Source organism: Scyliorhinus torazame, chromosome 14 (genome assembly GCF_047496885.1).
Source record: "Scyliorhinus torazame isolate Kashiwa2021f chromosome 14, sScyTor2.1, whole genome shotgun sequence".
NCBI classification, from domain to species: Eukaryota; Metazoa; Chordata; class Chondrichthyes; order Carcharhiniformes; family Scyliorhinidae; genus Scyliorhinus; species Scyliorhinus torazame.
Window position 1 is genome coordinate 146,054,481 of NC_092720.1, and position 20,729 is coordinate 146,075,209.

General features: G+C 53.5%; 1 protein-coding gene across 2 annotated transcripts in view; it reads right to left on the reverse strand.

Annotated features, from left to right (window-relative positions):
* Positions 1-19,750, reverse strand: part of LOC140390085 (proteasome subunit beta type-8-like) — a 72,901-nt gene extending 53,151 nt beyond the window's left edge. Inside the window, exons 1-2 of one of the 2 annotated variants that reach the window (XM_072474983.1) lie at positions 19,573-19,750; positions 1,522-1,666 (exon numbers count right to left, since the gene is read on the reverse strand). In XM_072474983.1, coding sequence (XP_072331084.1) covers positions 1,522-1,666; positions 19,573-19,716 — 289 coding nt within the window. In that variant the 5' untranslated portion in view covers positions 19,717-19,750. The remainder of the gene's footprint in view (positions 1-1,521; positions 1,667-19,572) is intronic. The other variant, XM_072474984.1, reaches the window with a different exon arrangement.
* Positions 19,751-20,729: the final 979 nt, after the last annotated feature.

Consider the following 20,729-nt stretch of genomic DNA (forward strand, 5'->3'; position numbering starts at 1 on the left):
TGGCAAATTGAGTGTAATGTGGGCAAATGTGAAATGGTCCATTTTGGCAGGAAGGATAAAAAAGTAGCTTATTATCTAAATGGTGAGAGTTTGCGAGCTTTGAGATGTCTTATCTATACTCATTAATGGGATGTGGGCCTCACTAGCTGGGCCATCATTTATTACCCACCCTTAATTGCCCCTGAACTGAGTGGCTTGCAAGACCATTTTGGAGGGTAGTTCAGCATTGACCATATTACTACATAATAAGGACAGCAGGTTCCCTTTCATATACAACATTCAAATTTCACCATCTGCCATGGTGGGATTCAAGCCTAGATCCCCAGAGCCCTGGGCTTCTGGATTATTTGTCCAGTGACAATACCACAACACCACCACCTCCCAATTGATGCAGAGGGATCTGGGTGTCCCAGTGCATAAATCACAAAAGGCTGGTATGCAGATACAGCAAGTAATTAGGACAGTTAATAGATGTTATTATTTATTGTGAGGGAAATTGAACATAAAAGTAGGGAGGTTATGCTTCAATTGTCCAGGGCATTGATGCGACCACATCTGGAGTATTGTGTACAGTTTTGGTTTCCTTATTTAAGGAAAGATGTAAATGTGGCAGAAACAGTTCAGAGAAGGTTTTCAAGACTAATATCAGGAACAGGTGGGTTATCTTAAGAAGATGTGATGGACACGTTTAGTTTGTATCCACTTTGATTTGATCCAAACCTTTAACATCCTGACGGGTCTTGACAGGGTGGCTGTGGAGAAGTTGTTTCCTCTTGGGGAGAATCTAGAACTAGGGGGTCACTGTTTAAAAATAAGGGGTTGATAATTTAAGACAGAGATCATAGATGAGGAGAATTTTTCTTTCTCTCAGAGTTGTGAGTCTCTGGAACTCTCTCCCCAAAAGTCGGTAGAAGCAAAATCTCTGAATATTTTTAAGGCAGAGCGAAATAGATTCCTGATTGATACGGGGGTGAAAGTTATTGAGAGGGGGGGGTTAGGAATGTGGGGTTGAGGTTACAATCAGATCAACCATGATCTTATTGAATGGCAGAGGAGCCTCGGGGGGCCGAATCGCCTACTCCTTTGTTGGTACGAGCAGCCGGTCAGTTCACTGATATGTCCAGTTTGTCAAAATGGCTGGACATTCACCCCATAATGTTCCTCCTCTGGTGAACCAAGATGCACAAGATTGAAATGAAAGGCATCTCTGTTATCTCGGATTACTGCCCAAAAGGAATGGTCCTGCTCGGAAATAGTTGTTTGAAGTTTACTATCTCTACATGTCTGAAGGCAGACAGAATAGTCAGAACTCTCTTATCCCCAGTTTGTGAAATAGGCTATATCGACTTCTGTCATCTTCTATGGGAGATTCTGTTCCTTAGAAAATATGTAAGAAAATTAACCCATGAGCCATGAGGAAAATCGATTATTGATCTTGCTAATCGTATCCTGGAGTGGGGATTGATGACATAATGCTTGGACTCGTGGGGGAATGGAGCCATGGAAGATCTAACTACTTACTGATGTAGGAGCCTGCAGATGCTCTGGAATCCACAGCGACCATCACCCCATGTTGAAACTTAAAGGCCAGAGTGGTTGTCCCATGATGGAGTTTGATCTGGACTTCGTCATCACCATCAGTGTACAGTTTAAGAAATTTCACTGGCTGTGAAAAGATTCACACGTAAGAAATATTTAGTGTTATGACGAGAACATTTAAATGGATAAAGCCAAGAGCTGAATCTCTTATCGGAACAATTCATCCCAAGTTGATCAAAGATTGCAGAACCTCAACTGCAAGTTACATCCAACTCAAACTGAGACCCTGCAATCTTTTGAGCTAGTTTAAAAACATTAACCAAAATCTGGCCACATCCATGAAACTGGCCATTCCCCGCCCCGCCTCACAGCAAATCCACACCTTGATGTGTTTTTGTTCATTGTGCCAGTTGGCAAGCCTTCGAGGGGGCTGTACACATTTCTTTCCAAGAACACATTGCCACCTTTTGAAAACTTATGAATATAATGTTTTCTTGATTTAGTGAGAAACAGACTGGCAAACAATTCAGTGTAGTCATTTTTAGGTATTGGAAATTTGCTTCCAAGCTGTGAACCAGACACAATAATAAAATGCTTGTTTTTGTGATAAACTCATTTTTCGCTCTCTCTCGCATACTATTCTGCTTCTTTCTCACACACTCACAGCCTGTCTCTCTCTCTCTCTCCCACATACACACATACATTCCATAAGACTATAAGACATAGGAGCAAATTCACCAGCGATTGCAGGAAAGACTCACTAGGCCTCAAGGAGGCACGGGCCCTCGCTGCCTCGCTCGATGTGGCATCACAGAACACCCGCGCCTACGCCCCCGACCGCGCGGCAGCCCCTTGGGCACTGTGGACCCCCGCCGTGACCGACCACCCGGCACCCCCCCACCTGTGCTGCCAGAGCGCCAGACGACCCGGGGGGGGCCCCGCTGCTACTTTTGCGGTCAAACGAAACACCCCCGGCTGCGCTGCCCAGCCCGCTCAGCCCTCTGCAAAGGGTGCGGCAAAAAGGGGCACTTTGCAGCGGTGTGCCAGGCCCGGGGGGTCGCCACAATCTCCAGGGGAGAACCAGGACCCCAAACTCAACCCCCCCCCCCCCCCCCCCCCCCCCCCCCCCCCAACGATCCATGTGCGGCCAACGGGTGCCGCCATCTTGGGTTCCGGACTCCATGCGGGAGGGATGAGCGCTGCCATTTTGTGCTCCCCCGGCCACGTGCGATCAATGGGCGGCGCCATCTTGGGTCCCGGACTCCATGCGGGAGGGAGGGGCGCTGCATCTCGGGTCCCGGACTCCATGCGGGAAGGTTGGGAGCCGCCACCTTTTCCACCCCCGACCCTGTGCGACCCGTGGACGCCGCCATCTTGGCTGACGGCTAAGGACCCTGGGATGGACGGCCCCACGGGGCCTGAGGAAATCGCCCCGATGCAGCAACTGCGACTGGCTTCGGTGACCCTGGACCAGTCGCGGCCCCGAACGCTCCAAACGGCAACAACGACGGCACTCATAAACGGGTACGAGACGCCCTGCCTGATCGACTCTGGGAGCACGGAGAGTTTTATACACCCCGATACGGTAAGGCGCTGTTCCCTTCCAATCCACCCGAGTAATCAAAAGATTTTCCTGGCAGCAGGATCCCATTCCGTAGAGATCAAAGGGTTCTGCATCGCGAACCTCATGGTGCAGGGGAGGGAGTTCAAGAACTGCCGGCTTTACGTCCTCCCCCACCTCTGCGCTGCCACACTCCTGGGGTTGGATTTTCAGTGCAACCTCCAGAGTTTAACGTTTCAATTCAGTGGCTCTATACCCCCACTCACTATCTGTGGCCTCGCGACCCTCAAGGTCGACCTGCCTTCCCTGTTTGCGAACCTCACCCCGGATTGCAAACCCGTCGCCACTAGGAGCAGACAGTACAGCGCCCAGGACCGAACCTTTATCCGGTCAGAAGTCCAGCAGCTGCTGAGGGAAGGCCAGCAATGGTCCCTGGAGAGCTCAGGTGGTAGTTGTAAAGACCGGGGAGAAGCAGAGGATGGTCGTAGACTATAGTCAGACCATCAATAGGTACACGCAGCTGGATGCGTACCCTCGCCCCCGCATATCCGACATGGTCAATCGGATTGCACAGTACAAGGTCTTTTCCACGATGTACCTTAAGTCCGCCTATCACCAGCTCCCCATCCGCCCGAGCGGCCGCAAATACACTGCCTTTGAAGCAGATGGGCGGCTCTATCACTTTTTAAGGGTTCCATTCGGCGTCACTAATGGAGTCTCGGTCTTCCAACGGGAGATGGACCGAATGGTTGACCCGTACGGTTTGCGGGCCACGTTTCCGTACCTCGATAACGTCACCATCTGCGGCCACGACCAGCAGGACCACGACGCCAACCTCCGCAAATTCCTCCAGACCGCAAACGCCCTGAATCTCACATACAACAGGGAAAAATGAGTATTTAGCACCGACCGTCTCGCCATTCTCGGCTACGTAGTGCGAAATGGAGTTATAGGCCCCGACCCTGAACGCATGCGCCCCCTCATGGAGTTCCCCCTCCCTCACTGTTCCAAGGCCCTGAAAAGCTGCCTGGGCTTTTTCTCTTATTACGCCCAATGGGTCCCCCACGACGCGGACAAGGCCCGTCCACTAATTCAGTCCACTGTCTTTCCCCTGTCGACAGAGGCCCGCCAGGCCTTCAGCCGCATCAAAGCGGATATCGTAAAGGCCACGATGCACGCGATCAACGAATCCCTCCCCTTCCAAGTCGAGAGCAACGCGTCCGACGTAGCTCTGATGGCCACCCTCAAACAAGCGGGCAGACCCGTGGCCTTTTTTTCACGCACCCTCCACGCTTCCGAAATCCTCCATTCCTCAGTGGAAAAGGAGGCCCAGGCCATAGTAGAAGCTGTGCGATATTGGAGGCATTACCTGGCTGGTAGGAGATTCACTCTCCTCACTGACCAACAGTCGGTTGCCTTCATGTTCGATAATGCACAGAGGGGCAAGATCAAGAACAATCAGATCTTGCGGTGGAGCATCGAACTCTCCACCTATAACTATGAGATCTTGTAGCGTCCTGGTCGGCTGAACGAGCCTTCCGATGCCCTATCCCGCGGCACATGTGCCAACGCACAAGTGGACCGTCTCCGAACACTCCACGAGGACCTCTGCCACCCGGGGGTCACTCGGTTCTATCACTTCGTAAAGACCCGCAACCTGCCCTACTCCATCGAGGAGGTCAGAACAGCTACCAGGGACTGCCAAATCTGTGCAGAGTGCAAGCCGCACGTCTACAGGCCAGATAGAGCACACCTGATAAAGGCTTCCCGTCCCTTTGAGCGCCTCAGTCTGGACTTCAAAGGCCCCCTCCCCTCCACCGACCGCAACACGTACTTCTTGAACGTGGTTGACGAGTACTCCCGGTTCCCATTCGCCATCCCCTGCCCCGACATGACCGCGGCCACGGTCATTAAAGCCCTCTGCACCATCTTTACACTGTTCGGTTTCCCCGCCAACATACATAGTGATAGGGGGTCCTCCTTCATGAGCGACGAACTGCATCAATTCCTGCTCAGCAAGGGCATTGCCTCGAGCAGGACGACCAGTTACAACCTCCGGGGGAACGGTCAGGTAGAGAGGGAGAACGGAACGGTCTGGAAGACCGTCCTGCTGGCCCTACGGTCCAGAAGTCTCCCAGTTTCCCGTTGGCAGGAAGTCCTCCCGGACGCGCTCCACTCCATCTGGTCGCTGCTTTGTACCACTACAAATCAAACGCCTCACGAGCGCCTCCTTGTCTTCCCGAGAACGTCCTCCTCCGGAACGTCACTCCCGACCTGGCTGGCAGCCCCGGGACCCATCCTGCTCTGAAAACATGTGTGGGCGCACAGATCGGACCCGTTGGTCGAGAGGGTTCATCTCCTCCACGCGAACCCTCAATACGCCTACGTGGCGTACCCCGACGGCCGACAGGACATGGTCTCCCTGCGGGACCTGGCGCCCGCCAGAGCTCCACACACCCCCCCAACACCAATCACCCCCTCCCTCCCACCAGCGCGCCCCACAGCCGCCCCCTTCCCGGGTGAATCGGCCCTTCCCTCGGCCCCGCCTAGGGGTAGTGAAGCAGGAAGAGACATCACTACGCTCCCAGAGACAACGGTGCCCGAGCCAGCACCTGCATCACCGCCGGGGCTGAGACGATCAGCGAGGATGACCAGGGCACCCATTCGACTCATCAAATCATTATAACAAAGCAAGAAATGCCTCTGTACATAATTCAGTTGCCCAGTAAAAGTGGCATTGTAAATAGTACTGGTAGTTTGATATCGATGCAAAGCCGCTGTGTTCGTGGCATCCCAGGTACCGACTCTGTAAACCCCGACCACCATACGGCCCACTATCCCCGCTGGGTTCTTTTTTAACAAGGGGCGAATGTGGTGGTATGCATTAGGAGTATTACGGTACCCTGTGATGCCGAGAGGCTATTGGTGGATAGACGCCGGGTCCCAATTGGATCAGCCGCCTACTGGCTCCACCCAGTAAGGCGGAGTATAAGAGCCCGGGTTCTCCCAGCAGCCGCATTCTGTAACTGTGCTACTGGGGAACCAGTCTGTGTAATAAAGCCATCGATTGACTCCATCTCATCTCGTCTCGTGAGTGATTGATTGTGCTACAGGACGTAAGTGGGGAAACCGAACAGGGTGACGATGCTGTGCTGGGCCTTAATGACAGTGGCCGCGGTCATGTCGGGACATGGGACGTCAAAGGGGAAAGGGGAGTACTCGTCAACGACGTTGAGAAAGTACACGTTGCGGTCAGTGGAGGGGAGGGGCCCTTTGAAATCGACGCTGAGGCGCTCAAAGGGGTGGGAGGCCTTCACCAGGCGGGCCTTGTCTGGCCGATAGAAGTGCGGTTTGCACTCTGCGCAGACTTGGCAGTCCCTGGTCATGGCTCTGACCTCCTCGGTGGAGTAGGGCAGGTTGGGGGCCTTGATCAAGTGGAGAAGTCGGGTGACCCCCCGGGTGACAGAGGTCATTGTGGATGGCCCGAAGTCGGTCACCTTACGCGCTGGCGCATGTGCCATGGGACAGGGCATCTGGGGGCTTGTTGAGCTTCCCAGGACGATACACGATATCGTAATTATAGGTGGAGAGTTCGATTCTCCACCTCAAGATCTTAACATTTTTGATCTTGCCCCGCTGTGTGTTGTTGAACATAAAGGCTACCGACCATTGGTCGGTGATGAGAGTGAACCTCCTACCAGCCAGGTAGTGCCTCTAATGCCACACAGCTTCCACAATGGCTTGAGCTTCCTTTTCGATAGAGTGTCGAATCCCGGAGGCGTTGAGGGTACGGGAAAAGGCCACAGGCCTGCCTGCCTGGTTAAGGGTAGCAGCCAGGGCAACGTCTGACGCATCGCTCTCCACCTGGAAGGGGATGGACTCATCCACTCATGTGCATCGCGGCCTTGGTAATGTCTGCCTTGATGCGGCTGAAGGCCTGGCGGGCCTCAGTCGTCAGGGGAAAGATGGTGGCTTTGATAAGTGGCGGGCTTTGTCTGCATAGTTGGGGACCCACTGGGCATAATATGAGAAGAACCCCAGGCATCTTTTCAGGGCCTTGGGGCAGTGGGGAAAGGGGAGTTGCAGGAGGGGGCGCATGCGGTCGGGATCGGGCCCGAGAACTCCGTTTTCCACGACATAGCCCAGGATGGCTAGTTGGGTTGTGCGGAAAACGCATTTCTCCTTGTTGTAGGTGAGATTAAGGGCTTGGGCGGTTTGAAGGAACTTCTGAAGGTTGGCGTCGTGGTCCTGCTGATCATGGCCGCAAATGGTGAAATTATCCAAGTACGGAAATGTAGCTCGCAGCCCATTCTGGTCAACCATTCGGTCCATCGTTCTTTGGAAGACCGAGACCCCATTGGTGACGCGGAAGGGGACCCTGAGGAAGTGGAAGAGGCGGCCGTCTGCCTCAAAGGCAGTGTATTGGCGGTCTTCCGGGCAGATCGGAAGCTGGTGGTACGTGGAATTCAGATCTATCATGGAGAAAACCCGGTAGTATGCAATCTGATTCACCATGTCCGCTATGCGGGACTGGGGTACGCATCGAGTTGCGTGTATCGATTTATGATCTGGCTGTAGTCTCCAACCATCCGGTTCTTTTCCCCGGTCCTGACGACCACCACTTGGGCTCTCCAGGGGCTATTGCTGCTTCGATGACCCCCTCCCTTAAGAGCCGCTGGACCTCCAACTTGATAAAAGTCCTGTCCTGGGCACTGTACCGCCTGCTCCTGGTGGCGACGGGTTTACAGTCGGAGGTGAGGTTCGCGAAGAGCGAGGGAGGGGTGACCTGAAAGGTCGCGAGACTACATATGGTGAGAGGGGGTAGGGGTCCGCCGAACTTCAGGGTCAGGCTTCGGAGGTTGCACTGGAAATCCAGTCCTAACAAGAAAGGAGTGCCGAGATGGGGAAGGACATAGAGTTTAAAATTGGCGTATGATGCACGATCAATTACAATCAAAGACGAAGTAGTAACATAACTGAAGGCTTTAATCGACTAGAACTGTTCCCCAGCAGCTTCGGTACAGAAATGAGGGCTGCTGGGACGGCACCGGTTCTTATACCCCGCCTGTCAGGGCGGAGCTACGTACCAAACAGCCAATGGTAAACTCCTCGGTTTAACCAATGGTCTTCAGCCTCTCGGGTACTGCAATACTGTAATAACTGATAATATCACATTCACCCCCTGTTAAAAAAAAGTGTCCGGTGGGGGTGGTGGCCAGTGATAACAATCTCATCTAACATGGTATGATCAGATATGGAGGTACCGTGATACGAGTTGTCGAGAATATTTACAATCGTGGAAGAAATGTTTTTAAGATAAAGATAGATAGTTTTTTGAAGAATAAAGGGATTAAGGGTTATGGTGTTCGGGCCGGAAAGTGGAGCTGAGTCCACAAAAGATCAGCCATGATCTCATTGAATGGTGGAGCAGGCTCGAGGGGCCAGATGGCCTACTCCTGCTCCTAGTTCTTATGTTCTTATGTAAATCTACATGCAGTGTTCGTTTACAGTTAAAGTTACAGTGAAGCAATCAGTCGGCCGGGTGGCCTGGTCGTCCTCCTGGATCGTCTGAGCTTCGGTGGTGATTCTGGTGGGGGTCCGGGCATCTGCGACTCCGGGAGTGTGGCTTCGGCCTCCATGGCAGCTTTGTCACCCCTAGGCGGCGCTGGTGGGGCAAACGGTTGACACGAGAGGGGGCGCCTGTAGGGGGCATCGGAGGGTGGGAGGGCCTAGGCAGGAGCGGCGGGAGGACTGACCCTCCTGTGTAGTGCTGCGGAGGGGGGTGTGTGTGGGGGTAATGGTTCGGGTGCACGTGGGGTTCCGGCGGGCGCCAGGTCCCGAAGGGAGACTGTATCTTGCCGGCCGTCTGGGAACGCCACGTAGGCGTACTGGGGGTTGGCGTGCAGCAGGTGGACCCTCTCGACCAACGGGTCCGATTTGTGCGCCCGCATGTGCTTCTGAAGCAGGATGGGTCCGGGTGTCGCTAGCCAGGTAGGGAGCGAGGTCCCGGAGGAGGACTTCCTGGGGAAGACAAGGAGACGTTCATGAGGTGTCTGGTTGGTAGTTGTACAGAGCAGAGACCGGATGGCATGGAGGGCCACCGGGAGGACTTCCTGCCAGCGGGAGACTGGGAGATTCCTGGTTCATAGGGCCAGTAGAACGGTCTTCCAGACTGTTCCGTTCTCCCTCTCTACCTGGCTATTTCCCCGGGAGTTGTAACTGGTCGCCCTGCTTGAGGCAATGCCCCTGTTGAACAGGAATTGACGCAGTTCGTCGCTCATAAAGGAGGACCCCCTATCACTGTGTATGTACGCGGGGAAACCGAACAGTGTAACGATACCCTGGAGGGCCTTGATGACGGTGGTTGCGGTCATGTCTGGGCAGGGGATGGCGAATGGGAACCGGGAGTACTCGTCAATCACGTTCAGGAAATACGTGTTGTGGTCGGTGGAGGGGAGGGGGCCTTTGAAATCCATGCTGAGGCGTTCAAAGGGACGGGAAGCCTTTATCAGGTGCGCCCTCTCTGGCCAGTAGAAGTGCGGTTTGCACTCCGCGCAGATTTGGCAGTCCCTGGTGACTGTTCTGACCTCCTCGATGGAGTAGGGCAGGTTGCGGGTCTTAATGAAGTGGAAAAACCGAGTGACCCCCGGGTGGCAGAGGTCCTCGTGGAGGGCTCGGAGGAGGTCCACTTGTGCATTGGCACATGTGCCGCAGGACAGGGCATCAGGAGGCTCGTTTAGCTTCCCCGGACGGTACAAGATCTCGTAGTTGTGGGTGGAGAGTTCGATCCTCCACCGCAAGATCTTGTCGTTTTTCATCTTGCCCCGCTGTGCATTATCGAACATGAACGCCACCGACCGTTGGTCAGTGAGGAGAGTGAATCTCCTGCCGGCCAGATAATGCCTCCAATGTCGCACAGCTTCTACTATGGCTTGTGCCTCTTTTTCGACCGATGAATGGCGAATTTCGGGAGCACGGAGGGTACGGGAGAAGAAGGCCACGGGTCTCCCCGCTTGGTTGAGGGTGGCCGCCAGAGCTACGTCAGACGCATCGCCGATGGCGCGCATCGTGGCCTTTGCAATGTCTGCTTTGATGCGGCAGAAGGCCTGGCGGGCCTCCGTCGACAGGGGGAAGGTTGTGGGCTGGATTTGGGGTCGAGCTTTGTCTGCGTAGTTAGAGACCCACTGGGAGTAATAGCTGAAAAACCCGAGGCAGCGCTTCAGGGCCTTGGGGCAGTGAGGGAGGAGGAACTCCATAAGGGGGCGCATGCATTCAGGGTTGGGGCGTATAACTCCATTTCGCACCACATAGCCGAGGATGGCTAGGCGGTCGGTGCTAAATACGCACTTATCCTTACTATACGTTAAGTTAAGGATCTTTGCGGTCTGGCAAAATTTTCGGAGGTTGGTGTCGTGGTCCTGCTGGTCATGGCCGCAGATGGTGACATTATCGAGATACGTAAACATTGCGCGTAAGCCATACTGGTCAGCCATTCGGTCCATCTCTCGCTGGAAGCCCGAGACCCCATTAGTGACACCAAAGGGAACCCTTAAAAATTGATAGAGCCGCCCATCTGCTTTGAAGGCTGTGTATTTGCGGTCACTAGTACGGAGGGGTAGCTGATGGTAGGCAGACTTGAGATCCACCGTGGAGAAGACCTTGTATTGCGCGTTCCTGTTTACCAGGTCGGATATGCGGGGGAGAGGGTACGCGTCCAGCTGCGTAAACCTGTTGATGGTCTGACTGTAGTCAATGACCATCCTATGTTTCTCCCCGGTCTTTACCACCACTACTTGAGCTCTCCAGGGGCTGTTGCTAGCTTCAATGACACCTTCCCTCAGTAGCCTTTGGACCTCTGACCTGATGAAGATCCGGTCCTGGGCACTGTACCGTCTGCTCCTGGTGGCGACGGGTTTGCAATCCGGGGTGAGATTCGAAAACAGGGAAGGCGGGTCGACCTTAAGAGTCGCGAGGCCGTAGACAGTAAGGGGGGGGTATAGGGCCGCCGAATTTAAAGGTCAGGCTTTGCAAGTTACATTGGGAGGTGCGGCAGGACATAAAGGCGGAAATTTCCTGCCTTGGACACTGAGGTTTGCTAGGCAGAACCCCTGGGCCGCTGCGCGGTCGGGCGCATAGGACTGCGCGATTCTGGAGGCAACCTCCATGGACCCTGCCAGGGCCCGTGCCTCTCTAAGTCCCAGGGTGTCCTTTTCCAAGAGTCTTTGGCGGATCTCTGAGGAGCTCATACCTGCTACGAAGGCATCCCGGATTAAAAGGGCAGCACGGTAGCATTGCGGATAGCACAATTGCTTCACAGCTCCAGGGTCCCAGGTTCGATTCCGGCTTGGGTCACTGTCTGTGCGGAGTCTGCACATCCTCCCCGTGTCTGCGTGGGTTTCCTCCGGGTGCTCCGGTTTCCTCCCACAGTCCAAAGATGTGCAGGTTAGGTGGATTGGCCATGATAAATTGCTCTTCGTGTCCAAAATTGCCCTTAGTGTTGGGTGGGGTTACTGGGTGGAGGCGTTGACCTTGGATAGGGTGCTCTTTCCAAGAGCCGGTGCAGACTCGATGGGCCGAATGGCCTCCTTCTGCACTGTAAATTCTATAATTTCTATGATTTCAACTATGATTTATCTCCACTGAGTGTGACCCGGAGGCCAGGGAGATTCTCTGGTTTACAGGGTGGGTTACAAGTGAACAGTGCCTTACCGTGTCGGGGTGTATAAAGCTTTCCGTGCTCCCAGAGTCGATCAGGCAGGACATCTCGTGGCCGTTGATGAACACCGTCGTTGTTGCTGTTGCGAGTGTCCGAGGTTGATTTTGGTCCAGAGTCACCGAGGCCAGATGAAGCAGTTGCGGGTTTTGATCGGGCAGCGTGTAGTCGGCCATGCTGGGGGCCTGGGGCCCCATCCAAGATTCCGTCTCCCATGGGTCGCCCATGGTGGTCGGGGATGGACAAAATGGCGGCGGGAATGGACAAAATGGCGGCGCCCATCCGTCCAGCATGGTGTCCGGGGGGCAAGATGGCCACGCCCGTGGGTCGCACGTGGCCCTAGGATAGGGGGGTGGCGGTGAGTGCTGGCCGCCTGGGGCCCGAAGGGAAGGTTGCCGCGGCGGTCCGGAGTTGCTGGAGACCGCGGCCACGGCTCGTGCCTGGCAGACCCCCACAAAGTGGCCCTTCTTGCCGCACCCTTTGCAGGTGGCGGTGTGGGCCGGGCAGCGCTGGCGGGGATGCTTCGCCTGCCCGCAGAAGAAACAGTGGGGCCCGACGGAGTTAGCGGGCCGTCTTATGGCGCAGGCCTGCAGGGGCAGGGGGAAGGTCTGTGGGGCTGCCGCTGTGGGATGCCACGCAGCCCAGTGGGCCGCTGCGCGGTCGGGCGCATAGGACTGCGCGATTCTGGAGGCAACCTCCATGGACCCTGCCAGGGCCCGTGCCTCTCTCAGTCCCAGGGTGTCCTTTTCCAAGAGTCTTTGGCGGATCTCTGAGGAGCTCATACCTGCTACGAAGGCATCCCGGATTAAAAGTTCCGTGTGCTCGCTCCCCGAAACTTGCGGGCAGCCACAGTTTCTGCCCAGCACCAGTAGCGCACGGTAGAACTCCTCCAACGATTCCCCGGGGCTTTGCCATCTCGTTGCAAGCATGTGACGTGCGTAGGCCTGATTTACAGGGCGGCTATAATGTCCTTTCAGCAGTTCGATCGCAGCATCATAGTCCTCCGCCTCCTCGATGAGGGTGAAGATCCCAGGGCTTACCCTTGAGTGCAGGAGATGCAGTTTCTATTGTCCTGAGGGGGTGCCTCCGGCCGTCTCGAGGTAGCCTTTAAAGCACGCCAGCCAGTGCTTAAATTTCGCCGCCGAGTTCTCCGCGTGGGGGCTGAGTTGTAGACACTCCGGTTTGATTCGGAGATTCATCCTTTCAGATTAAATTGATGCACGATCAATTACAACCAAAGACAAAGTAGTAACATAACTGAAGGCTTTAATCAACTAGAACTGTTCCCCAGCAGCTTCGGTACAGAAATGAGGGCTGCTGGGACGGCACCGGTTCTTATACCCCGCCTGTCAGGGCGGAGCTACGTACCAAACAGCCAATGGTAAACTCCTCGGTTTAACCAATGGTCTTCAGCCTCTCGGGTACTGCAATACTGTAATACCTGATAATACCACAGCGAACTCGGCACCTTGTATCGCGAGGTTCGCGACACAGTACCCCTGGATCTGCACTGAATGTGATCTGGAAGCAAGGGAGATTGGTTGGGATGCGGGGGAAATCTGGAGGGAGCAGCGCCTTACCGTGTCCGGATGGATGAAGCTCTCTGTGCTCCCGGAGTCAAACAGACAGGGCGTTTCGTGCCCATTGACCCGGACAGTCATCATGGAGTTCTTGAGGTGCTTGGGTCGTGACTGGTCGAGAGTGACAGCGCCGGGCTGTGGGTATCCGGCGTGGTCGTGCTAGCGAGGTGGTCCCAAGGTGGTGGCCAAGATGGCGGCCCCCGTCGGTCGCACGTGTCGGGCGGCGTTGAAGATGGCAGAATCACGGATAGCATGAGGCAGATGACGTGTCAGAAGGGGGCGTTACAGGCAGGCACGCAGCCTCGCTGCAGGGTCTCCGGGCCTCTGAGTCTGTGAGTCGGGCCTGAGGTTTTGGAACTTTGGGTCGGGCCAAGCAGACTTTGGCAAAATGTCCTTTCTTGCTTCAGTCGCTGCAGGTCGCCGAGCTGGGCAACGCTGCCCTGGGTGCTGGTTCTGACCGCAGAAATAGCAGGACGGCCCCCCGGGTTGGGCGGGCTGCCGCGCGGCACAGGTCTGGGACACCCTCGGGTCGGGTGATGGTCGCGCCTCCGGCGCCCACGAGGAAATCGCGTGGTCGGAGGGGAAAGCATTTAGGCTCTGGAAGGCGACCTCTAACGAGGTGGATAGTTTTACCGTCTTTTCTAGGTCGAGGGCGCCCTTTTCGAGCAGGAGTTGTCTGACATAGCTGGACTGGACTCCAGCCACATAGGTGTCCCGGATGGCGAGTTCCATGTGCTGCGAGGCCGTGACGTCCTTGTAGTTACAGTTTCGAGCGAGTACTCTCAGGTCGTGTAGATATTCCTCCAGCGATTCCCCGGGGCGTTGACGACGTGTGGTGAGGAGATGCCGCGCGAACACTTCGTTCACCGGCCTCACGTAATGTCTTTTCAGGATCGCGACGGTGTCTGCGTACGTGGTCGCATCCTCGATTAGTAAAAAGATTCTGTGGCTCACCCGGGCGTTGAGGAAACTCAGCTTGTGTGCCTCGGTGATGGTTGCGAGGAGGAGGCGAGGTAGGCCTCAAAGCAGCGGAGCCAATGTGAGAAGATTCCTTTTGCTTCAGCTGCCTGTAGGTCGAGTTCCAGTCGGTCAGGTATGAGGGCGGCTTCCATTGCGATATCTTAGCTTATTAAACTGATGCGACCATCAATCCACACGAGACGATTAGTAGAAGTGAACAGTGGTTTTAATAAGCTAGATCTGTGCCTGCCTGCGACTGCTCTGCACTGAGTGCCGCCTACAGGCTGCAGGTTTATATACCACCCCCGAGGGGGCGGAGACACAGGCGGAGCCCACAGGGGCATAGCCATAATACAGTACAATACAGTGGTGAATTGCAGTAGCAATACGTTCACCACACTCTCTCACTCACACTTCTCTCTCACAGTCCTGTCAGTCTATCATTCATTCACATTTCTCTCTCCAACACAGTGCTGTCTCTCACATTTCTCCATCTCAGATATAGAGTCCAGTCTCTCTCTCTCTCTCTCACATTTCTCTCTCTCAGACACAGTCCTGTCTCTCACATTTCTCTCTCTCAGACACAGTCCTGTCTCTCTCACATTTCTCTCGTTCAGACACAGTCCTGTCTCTCTCACATTTCTCTCTCTCAGACACACATATCGTGTTAGGTACACTGATCTAACACTGGCTGCAACTGGATGCAGCTTAGATCAGAAAGATACAGCTGACCTCGAAGTTAGTTCAATCAGGTTTATTGAACTAATAGCACAGTTCGCACAGTTCTCTGTGAGTTTGACTCTCTGCTAACTTAAGTGTGGTTACTCTGTCTGACTGAACCAGACTAGCTCTTAGCCACGTGGTGGGGGTATGAGATTGTAACAACACCCTTGACTGACTCTCTAGATGTTCATCAGTGGAAAGAGGCAGCGTGTGAGTGCCTCATGTCTTTTATAGTCAGATCCCACCCCCGAGTGTCCTGCCTGCTTATTGGTCATGTCCTGTTCTCTGTGTCCATTAGCTGCTTGTCTGTATATCATTATGTGTGTGTCTGCATATCATGACATATCCCCATTTTTTAATGTCTGGATGACATATGTGAACGTAATTACAAGAATAGGCCAATATTAACATATACACATGCAGTGGATGTGAACATATGTACATGTAAAAACAGCTGTCTAATGCGAGAACACAGAACATAGCAAACAGAACAAATGTTCATAAGTCCAGTCTCTGGCTTGCGTCTGATCCTGGTCGACCGCCGGAGAGGTGGTGGTGGGGCCGACAGCGCCGTGATCGGCGGGATTGAAGCCTGACTGGTGTCCTCGTGAGTTGAGGTATCAGGAGGTGGCAAAACAACAGAAGGAAACGGAGAAGAATGTGGTTGCGGGCAGTCAACTTTGCGCAGTGCCCGTCTGTTTCGTCGCACAACAGAACCATCAGCCAGACGCACAACATACGAGCCTGTCGAACAATGACAGCTGGAGCTGACCAGCCTCCATCAGGGATCTTGACCCGAACAGTGTCTGACGGGGATAACACGGGCAAATTGGTGGCATGAGCATCATAGCCCTGTTTTTGCCGGTCTCGGAGTTGCTGCACCTTCTGCAGCACCGGGAGGTGATCCAGGTTGGGCACGTGTATGGCTGGAAGTGTCGTTCGCAGGTCCCTGTTCATCAGAGTTGAGCCGGCGAAATGCCAGTGGACAGTGGAGTCGCCCTGTACGCAAGCAGCGCAAGGTGAATGTCAGATGCAGAATCCATGGCCTTGCAGAGAGCTGCTTCACTATGTGCACCCCTTTCTCAACTTTTCTGTTTGACTGCGGATAGTGTGGGCTGGAAGTGACATGTTTGAACTGATACGACTGGGCAAACATAGACCATTCATGGCTGCTGAAGCACGGGCCATTGTCACTCATGACAGTGAGTGGGATGCCATGCCTAGAGAACGTCTCCTTACAGGCCTTGATGACGGTCTGAGATGTGAGGTCTGAGAGCTTCACGACTTCAGGGTAATTGGAAAAGTAATCAATGATTAACACATAATCATGACCATTTGCATGAAAGAGGTCGATGCCAACCTTGGATCACGGAGAGGTTTCAATTTCATGCTGCTGAAGTGTCTCCTTACTCTGCGCTGGCTGGAAGTGTTGACAAGTCGCACAGTTAAGGACCATGTTCGAGATGTCCTGGCTGATCCCGGGCCAGTAGACAGCCTGCCTGGCTCTGCGTCTGCACTTTTCCACACCCAGGTGGCCCTCATGTATTTGACGGAGCACCAAGCTCTGGAGACTGTGTGGAATTACAATCCGGTCCAGTTTGAGGAGGATACCATCAACCACCATCAGGTCGTCCTTCACATTGAAAAATTGAGGGCACTGTCCTTTTTGCCAGCCATTGGCGAGGTGTTGCATAACACGCTGCAAGAGGGGGTCTTTGGCTGTCTCCTCACGGATACGAATCACCTTCTCATCAGATGCCGGGAGGGTGCTAGCACACAGCTGCACCTGTGACTCAACCTGTGACTCAATTTGCCGAATGATGTTCAGTGGTTCACTAGGCACAGTGATGGAGCGGGACAGTGTATCGGCAATGATGAACTCCTTGCCAGGCGTGTAGACCAGGTCAAAGTTGTACCTTCTGAGTTTGAGGAGGATGCACTGCAACCAAGGCCGTCATGTCATTCTTATGGATAATGTGGACCACCTGTGATCCTTCTCGACTGTGAATGTCGGCATAGTCGTGAAACTTGAGAATGCCAGTGAGAAGGCCCATGCATTCCTTCTCGATTTGTGCTTACCTTTGTTCGGTGTGCATCATTGCCCTTGATGCGTAGGCAACTGGTGCCCAGGATGAAGTGTTATCGCGTTGCAGCAGGATCGCACCGATGCCATCCTGGCTCGCATCTGTCGAGATTTTCGTTTCCCTGTCTGTGTCGAAAAATGCCAATACGGGTGCAGTGGTGAGCTTGGCTTTCAGCTCCAACCACTCTGCCTGATGGGCCACCTTCCACTCAAAGGCAGTGGACTTCTTCACTAGGTTTCGTAGGGCCGTGGTGTGTGAGGCCAAGTTTGGGATGAACTTGCCCAGAAAATTGACCATGCCCAGGAAGCGCAACACCGCCTTCTTGTCTTCCGGGACCTTCATGGCCGCGATGGCCTTGACCTTGTCTGTGTCGGGGCACACGCCCTGTTGAGAGATCTGATCACTTAAGAACTTGAGTGTCAACATGCCAAAGCAACATTTGGTCCTGTTCAGGTTCAGGCCATTGGCGTGGACAGGGCGGAATAACTGCTGGAGACGGGAAACATGCTCCTCAGGAGTCATGTACCATATGATGACGTCGTCCACGTACACACGAACCCCTTCGATGCCCTCCATCATCTGCTCCATGATGCGATGAAATACCTCCGATGCCGAGACGATGCCGAACGGCAGGGTCATATGCTTGATTTTTAAGAGCTGCTCTCTCAGAGGATCAGAGTGAACTCCAAACACGATTTGGTCTCTGATCATGGAGTCAGCAACATCACCAAAGTTGCAGAACAGCGCTAGCAGGCGGAGGTTAGTTAAGAAGGCATTGAAAGATTCATCTTTACCTTGAAGAAGTTGTTTGAATATGGAGCACTCGAAGATTTCGTTGGTGTCCACTTCACAGTGACTATCGAACTTGTCCAGGGTGGTCTGAAACTTTGTCTCGTCCTGGCCTTCGGTGAAGTTAAATGAGTTGAAGAGTTCGATGGCTTGATCACCCGCTGTTGAGAGGAGAAGCGCGATCTTTCTTGCATCAGATGCACCCTCGAGGTCTGAGGCTTCGATGGACAGCAGAAAAGTTTGCTTGAATGTCCGCCAATTGGCATTGAGATCGCCAGAGGTCCTGAGCTGGTGAGGAGCCTGAATCTTCTCCATGGTGCCGGGATACATTTGCTGGTTGTCACAGAATGGACTGAGGTAGCCACCTTAAATTAGTAGTCTCCTGGTATCATGTCGTGTTAGGTACACTGGTCTAACACTGGCTGCAACTGGATGCAGCTTAGATCAGAAAGATACTCCAGACCTTGAAGTTAGTTCAATCAGGTTTATTGAACGAATAGCGCAGTTAGCACAGTTCTCTGTGAGTTCGACTCTCTGCTAACTTAAGTGTGGTTACTCTGTCTGACTAAACCAGTCTAGCTCTTAGCCACGTGGTGGGGTGATGCGCAATCAATTACTCTCAAGACAAAGGTGATTCATAACTGAGACTTTCATCTGCTAGAACTCAACCCCAGCAGCTTCGATACAGAAAGTGAAGGCTGCTGGGTCGGCACTGGTTCTTATACTCCGCCTCACAGGGCGGAGCTACATACATCAGCCAATGGTAGACTCCTGGGTCTAACCAATGGTCATCCACCTCTCAGGTACCACAATACCTGGTACTACCACATGGGGGTGTGAGATTGTAACAACACCCTTGACTGACTCTCTAGATGTTCATCAGTGGAAAGAGGCGGAGTGTGGGTGCCTCGTGTCTTTTATAGTCAGATCCCACCCCTGAGTGTCCTGCCTGCTTATTGGTCCTGTTCTCTGTGTCCATTAGCTGCTTGTCTGTATATCATTGTGTGTCTGCATATCATGACTGCACAGCCCTGTCTCTCACATTTCTCGCTGTCTCCTCGCTCACTCACATTTCTCTCTCCCTCAGACACAATCCTGTCTCTCTCACACTCACTTATATTTCTCTCTCAGACACACAGCCCTGTCTCTCTCTCTCTCTCTTCAAGAAGGCAGTGAGTGCACTCACTCACTCACTCCTCTCTCCCTCGGACACAATCCTGTCTCTCTCACTCACTCTCATTTCTCTCTCACTCACATTTCTCTCCCTCAGACACAGTCCTGTCTCCCTCACTCGCATTTCTGAGTCTCCCTCAGATACAGAGTCCTCTTTCTATCACACATTTCTCTCTCACACAACCCTGTCCTTCACACACACATTTCTCTCTCTGACTCACAGTCGTGTCTCTGACACTCTCTCACAGTTCTCTCGTCTTCCGACACACAGTCATCCTCTCTCACACACAGACTTTGAGATTATATGTGTCTGTCACTGTCTTTCTCACTCTGCGTCTGCTCAATCCTCCTGTTTTTCTGCTTTACAGTTTTTAGTTCAGAAAACGAGTGTGATGTTGAACAAACCGGAACCAATTCAAACATTAGCAGAATGAAACTCCAATTACTCACATCCAAACCCCGCGGCACGGATATTTCCCCGTTCCTGGCACCGAAAGCAAAGCCATGTCCCTGATCCAGAAACTGCTCCTTTTCTCCGAAAAGGAATCCAGCCGGATCCCAGTCCTGAAACCTGCAAACATCCATCAGCGCCATGTCCAGAGAGAGACGGAGAGGGAGAGAGCTTCTTCACCAAACCCGGAAAGTGGAACCGAAAGTAACTTCAGATCACCCGAAACTCAACAGCAACCCGCCCCCATCACATGGGGGAGGGGGGGGGGGGGGGGGGAAACATTGGGATTGGGGGCTGTACGAGGTTAATTTGGGAATGAACAATGATAGAGGTCCACATTGGGATTGGGGATTGAGGGGATTCACATTGGGAATGGGGATTGAGGGGATTCACATTGGGATTGGGGATTGAGGGGATGCACATTGGGATTTGGGATTCAGGCAGGGGATTCACATTGGCATTGGGGATTGAGGGGATTCACATTGGGGTTGGGGATTCAGGGGATTCACATTGGGATAGTGGATTCAGGGGATTCACATTGGGATTGGGGATTGCGGGGATTCACATTGGGATCGGGGACTGAAGATTCACATTGGGATTGGGGACTGAGGGGATTCACATTGGGATTGAGGATTTAGGAGATTCACATTGGGATTGTGGATTGAGGGGATTCACATTGGGATTGGGGACTGAGGGGATTCACATTGGGATTGGGGACTGAGGGGATTCACATTGGGAATGGGGACTGGGCGGGGTCACATTGGGATTGGGGAATGAGGGTATTCACATTGGGATTGGGGGCTGATGGGTTTCACATTGGGATTGGGGACTGAGGGGATTCACATTGGGATTGGGGACTGAGAGGATTCAGATTGGGATTGGGGACTGAGGGGATTCACATTGGGATTGGGGATTGAGGGGATTCACATTGGGATTGGGGACTGAGGGGATTCACATTGAGAATCGGGACTGTGGGGATTCCAATTGGGATTGGTGATTGAGGGGATTCACATTGGGATTGGGGACTGAGGAGATTCACATTGGGATTGGGGACTGAGGAATTCACATTGGGAATGGGGATTGAGGAGATTCGTATTGGGATTGGGGATTGAGGGGATTCACATTGGGATTGGGGGCTGAGGGGGATTCACATTGA